Source organism: Rattus rattus, chromosome 9 (genome assembly GCF_011064425.1).
Source record: "Rattus rattus isolate New Zealand chromosome 9, Rrattus_CSIRO_v1, whole genome shotgun sequence".
Taxonomy (NCBI): domain Eukaryota; kingdom Metazoa; phylum Chordata; class Mammalia; order Rodentia; family Muridae; genus Rattus; species Rattus rattus.
In genome coordinates, this window is record NC_046162.1 from 42,460,670 (window position 1) to 42,466,710 (window position 6,041).

A 6,041-nucleotide genomic window follows, 5' to 3' on the forward strand; every position below is an offset into this window, starting at 1 on the left:
GGAAAAATACAGCCTAATACAATGAAAAAAAGGAGGGGAAGTGACTAGAATGAGGACTGAAGTCTCGGGTCTGCAGCCAATACCCTGGCCCCTGCATTCAATCTCTAGGCCCTGCTTTCCTCTACAACATCTTTCTGACTTCTGCTCTCCTCTTGTGCTGAAGACAACCCAACATTTCTTCAACAAAACAATCTTGTTTCCATGTCCGAGACTTTTGTGCTTGCAGTCCTCCCTGCTAGGAATTGCTCCCTTTCCAACCAACATGGTTGGCCCCTTTTTGTCATTTAGGGTTAAAGCTGAATCTATTTCGGGGGACTTCCCTGTGCATCCCAACACATACCAACTGCTTCACATCCCTCCTGGCCACTGTACTTTATCCTATTAACAGGATGTGTTTTCTCTGTAGCACTTAACACAAAAGAAAATTATTTACTTGTGTCCCCTACTATGGCAAACACCAAGAGGGAGTTTTGCTCTTCAGCACCTAGAATTACACCAGCACATAGATGTGTGATATATACATGTTAAACTGATTAAAGTCACGACCACAGTATAATCTGTAGATGTTACCAAAGATATTTGTCACCACTACCTTACCCTTCACTATAACTTCAAACGTAAAACCAAGACCTGCTATCGCATAATTAAACGGGGGGGGGGGAGTTAATGTTGTGTGAAAATCAAGCTACCCAGGCCTCACACCAGCCTTAGGAGCGGGCATGTGGATACCAAACCACAAACAAAACACTCTTCATATCCACTGTGGTTAAAGAAAGATCAAATGTCACCGTGCGTCAGAAGCTGGGACCACCAAGTAGACGCAGTGAAGGCACGCGGGGACATGAGGACACTCATCCACAATACCAACACACAAGTGTCTGCTGTTTGACAAGTCTAGCCCTCCCAAGCGAAGAGCGAATGTCATGTTTAAGTGACACCAACTCCGCCGGGGTAGGACCCACCGGGAGACCTGGACGCCCGCGGCACCTAACACTTCCTTTCAGGACTGATCCGGTTCTGTTCCCGCCCGCGGCTCCCTTTTATCTTCAGCCGAACTCAGTTCATTCGTTCCCGGTCACCGGCCCGCACCGAGGGGCAGTCAGAGGGGTGTCCCCAACTCTCTCCGAGAACCCCCGCCTCCTCCAGCGTTCTCTGCACCCATTTCCGGGCGCCCCGGCGTCCTTTCTCTCCGGAGCTCTCCGGGTCATGCGCGGCCCCCGCCTTTCGGCGCTCGCGCCCCTCGCCGCGTTCCCGGACTTGCGCCAGCGCCGCTGTCCACCGCCTCCCCGCCTCGCAAGGGACACTCGCTCGGCGACCTCCTCCTCAGCCCCCGCCCCTCGCCCGTACCGGGAGCAGTTCCTTTAGGGAGCGCCGCACCGGCACGATTTCCAGCTCGCCTTCTTCAACCTCCATGGGTTCCGGCTCGCCACGCTCCAAACCGGACTCCACCTCGGGCGACGGAAGCCCCAAAGCCGGCCCAGCGGGGGCCTCCGCTTTCACAGACACTCGCAGGCCGCGAACGGCCGCCATAGCTGCCAGCCGGCCGCACCACAGAAAGCCCGCCCCTCACTCCGGCCGCCTAGAGCGCCGTCGCTGATGACCACAGAGAAGCACCTCTGTCACCTAGAGCGTCGTCCGTTTCTACCAGAGAGCCGTCCTTATCTCTGGCGCCCCCTTGGTGGCCTCAGAACCTGGGGCCAGCTTGGGGCGGGATTTTGCGGGGTAGGGGGCGGGACGAAACAGGGATGGAGGTGGAGCGTCGTCTGAGGTTCCAAAATACCTACACTTTAAGGACTATACTTCTAAGAACCGCTGAGCAGTTACTGTGTGCCGAATACTTCCATGGCTTGAACCCTTACAATTCTAGGAATAAGATTTTATTATTACTTTCTTTTATTATTATTTTCATTTTACATAGGAGAGAACTGAGGCACGGTTTTCTCAAGGTAGGTTATTTACCTGAATCTAAGCCTAGGCAATTGTACTTCAGAGCCCAGAAAGAACTATAATATATCATCTCGGCAATCTGAGCGTTTACAAAGTTATTTCCGTAGTAAACTTTGTCTCTGTCAAGTCTTCCAGTAATTGAACCATTTTATGTAGTCAAAAAATTTAAACTAGGGCCCAGTGTAGGGTTACATGCCTGTCATTCCAGTAGTCAGGAGTCAGAGGCAGGCTCATCTCCGAATGCCAGGCCATCCAGGGATCCAAGGTGAGACCTGACTAAATTTAAACTGGCAATGGTGGTACATGATTGTATTCCCCACACTTGGGAGATAGAAGCAGGAGGATTAGGTGCTCAAGGTTATCCTCCAATTGCACCAAGGGGCACTTGCTAGCTTGAGGCCAGCCTAAGCTACAGAAGACCCTATCTTAAATGGAAAGGGGGTGCTCAAAGATTGCAGTGACCTACCCAAAGGGCACAACCAGAGCGTAGACCCCATTTTCTCACTTCTGGGAGCTCTATCCATCAAAGACTCACAAGCATGATTTCTTGCAAATGTTTCTAGTAAGAATCTGGCTGGGAAAAAGGAAAGTCTGAACAATCAGACTTTCAGAAGGCACTTCTTGTCTGTCATGAGTCCTGATTTTGTGTCTCCTCCTATGTCATATTTAACTAGCTCTGGGTCCTTTCTAGACCTATCTCCCAATCTGAACCAGGAATATATATCTGAGACCATATATCTGAACTCCTAAAAATCCTTTCAGAGAAAGACAAATCATTCTAAAGCAGAAGAATACAAGAATCAAATACACTAGGTTACCTTGGGCATGGCACGGAATGTCAGTTCCTTCAGCAGAACAAAGAGGTGACACACACCTCCAAGAAGAATGTAAGGAACAAACGTGCTAATTATGTGTGCTTATGAGACCCAACACAAGTGGTGCAGCACATTCAAGCTTTTCTTAAAATGGGCCTGCACCCTGGGACAAACAAGATGGAATTCCTCAGAACGGCGACATCCATTGAGTGCAGTGCAAATGTAAGTACAAAATTGGGTTAAAAGAATAGAATGCATTTTCTTTCCTCCCTTTCCCCTTCCTTTCCTTTTGTTCTCCTTTTGCTGTATTGACAATGGAACCCAGAGACTTGAGCATGCTAACAAAACCCTTTACCAGTGAGCTTTACCCAAGCCCTCTTGTTTGGAGACAGAATCTTGCTGTGTAGCACTGGCTGGCCTGCTCCTCGCTTTGTAGCAGAGAATGACCTTAAACTCCTAATCCTCCTACCTCTACCTCCTGAGTGATGGGATTATAGGCATGTGCCACCATGCCTGGCTCCCTAGTGTATATTTTATAGAAAGGTTTGTGTTTGGGATAGCCAGCTGTGGGTGACAGTCATGAACCCCACCATTACGCTATCTCTCTGGGCCTACGGAGTGGGAGGTAGGAGAAACAGAAGCTGTTAATTACTCAGCCACACAGGCCTCTCTCCCTCCTAAAGAGACTTGCAGCTTGAGGATTCAATTCAGAGGGATTTGAAATTGCAGTGCAGAGAAGCCTTGGGACAGCCACAGCGGGGTGGGGGTGGGGACGGGGACACATCAGGCAGTCAACACTAAGCTCCCAGGCTGCTACCCCAGACACTTCTCTGCCTCTCCGCCCACAGTGCAGCCCAATGAGGTGAAACCACAGAGAATTTAGGAGGTGGTAAAGAATAATTTTCAAAAAGTTACAGTTAGTGGGGCTGGAGGGATGGTTCACCTCATAAAATTCCTGCGGTGCTAGAACCTGATTCTAAATCCCAGCACTTGTGTAAAAGCCTGGCAAAGTGACGGGCATCTAAACCCTGACTGCTGGAGGGGCAGCAACAGGCAGATCCCTGAACCCACTGGCCAGCCATCCCAGCTGAATCCAGTAGTCCAGGTTCACGGAGAAGACCCCATCTCAAAAACTAAAGTGAAGATAGATCACTGGTTCTAAGTACATAATGCTCTTTCAGAGGACCCGAGTGTCTGAAATATTAGTAAAAAGGAGGGGGCTGGAGAGATGGCTCAGTGGTTAGGAGCACATGTGCTCTTGAAAAGGACCCAAGTTCAGTTCCCAGCATCCACATCAGGCAGCTCCTACAGTCTACACTCCAGGAGATCTTACACCCTCTCCCAGACACTGAGTGAACTGTACTTATATAATCAAGGAAGATACTCGTCAACCTCCGCATACCCACATGGACGCGTACACACACCGTACTTACATATAAGCACACGCACATACAGTCAGAGCTGAGCATACTTGTTTACACCTGTAATTTTGGCACTCAGGAGGCTGAAGCAGGATGATCACCAGGATCTCAGGGCTATCCTGAGCTATAGAACACTACCCTTCTCCTCCCCCCTTAAGGTTAAAAAATATAATTTTCAAATATAAAATAAAGACATAGGCTGCGTGTGTCCCTACCTTAACTGAATTCTACTGAATTCTTACCCAGCACCCACAGAGTCCTGGCTCAATCCCCAGCATAGAATAAACTAGACATGAGAGCACACAGCTGTAATCCCAGCACTCAGAGGTAGAAGCAGCAGAATCAGAGCAAGTTTAAGGTCAACGTGGAAGACAGGAGAGCCCGGCCCCTCCCCGTGTCTAATCTTACTGCTCATTAAAACTACCTGTGCCAGAGAAAAGTTACGTTTGTATCGTTCCAACCATGTGACCTCCTAGTAAATAGTGGGTTGTGGAGAGGGGCAGGGAGGCACCAAGAGATCCACACTGGATTTCTAGGACAGTGAAGACCCAAGCTTTGACCTGTTCTCATCTCAGCTTGAGAAATGTCTGTGGCCACCAGGTACAGTTGAGTACATGTGTGTAGGGAGGAAGGGTTTTAGGGAGGGATCCCCTAACATTTAAGCCTGGAATTCAGTAGCACTGAACCTCAGAGGCCTAGTCCAACCAGACTGCCACTTGCTATACTGACAATGTCTTCAGTAGACACCGAAGACACCTACTCCCTGACTCCCTACAGGGGAAACTGTCTATTTACATCTGAGAAGTCGAAGGCTGTTTGAGTGTGCTCTCCTGTGTGTAGTGAAAGTCACCCAGTAACCTGAGATATGTATCCCCCTGAGGAATCTGGAACCCTCCATATCTCCCCTCCCCCACCCCCACCTGAGCCACCATGTAGACTGAGAGATTGAGGAGAACAGATACCTGGAAACAGGTCTGTAGGATTCAAAGTCTGTAGACATCCTCTCATAGGCAACAAGGTTCCCCAAGGCATGCTCAACTGCCTTCCAAACCTTTAACCAGCCCCACTGCGCTGGATTCCTTTCTCCCATGTGGTATAGTAGTTTTTAATCTCTGAGTTCCCCACATGTCTTTGCATGTGTAGAGCTTACAATTCTCCTGGGAGCTTGTGTGGAAAGGCCTGGGTTGGGGGTTAGTGAGCAAGAGATGTAGAATCTAACCTGACACTTTTCTAAGCCACTTTTCTCTGGGCCTCAGTTGTCCTACCAGTGTGCACACTAAAAGGATTAGATTCATGGGGAAATAGCATGAAGCGCCTGTGATTCTCTCCAACATTCTGTTGTCAGGACCCAACCATCTTGATTGAGAGTATCATGTACTTTGACAGACAGAGGTGGGGTTATGGGGAAGGCAGTACCCTTGAGGGGTCTGGGGGCTAGAAGACATGATGGGGAGAGAAGTGAATGAGGTAGATGGGTGGAACCTGAGGCAGCAGGGCACCCAGAGAGGCCAGCAGCAGCCCCGAATACTAGAGTGGGATTCTTGCTAGGCAGCTAGTGGGGTCATGGACTGGAGACCAGTGAGATGAGAGTTAGGAGCTGAAACTGAGGGGCTGTGGGGATAGCAAAGGAATGGGAACAAAACCCACTTATTGGTCTGGCATTTGACAAACTCATCTGGTCACCGTCTCCCCTCTGGAGGCTTGGTACTGCCCCTTACAGGAGCATAAGGTGACCGACCGAGAAGCAGCCAGGAACATTGAGGGTCTGCATTCCTCAGGTGGAAAAACTGATCACCAACTGACAGCTTCTAGCTTGGTCATCTTCTTGGTCTTCAGCTCTCATCAGTCTCCAGCTTCG

At 49.5% G+C, this 6,041-nt stretch overlaps 1 protein-coding gene across 1 annotated transcript in view; it reads right to left on the minus strand.

Annotated features, from left to right (window-relative positions):
* Ncbp3 (nuclear cap binding subunit 3) overlaps positions 1-1,564 on the minus strand; it is a 30,087-nt gene extending 28,523 nt beyond the window's left edge. Inside the window, exon 1 of the mRNA XM_032913449.1 lies at positions 1,348-1,564. Within this exon, the coding sequence (XP_032769340.1) occupies positions 1,348-1,530 (183 nt within the window). The 5' untranslated portion in view covers positions 1,531-1,564. The remainder of the gene's footprint in view (positions 1-1,347) is intronic.
* Between the last annotated feature and the right edge of the window lie 4,477 nt (positions 1,565-6,041).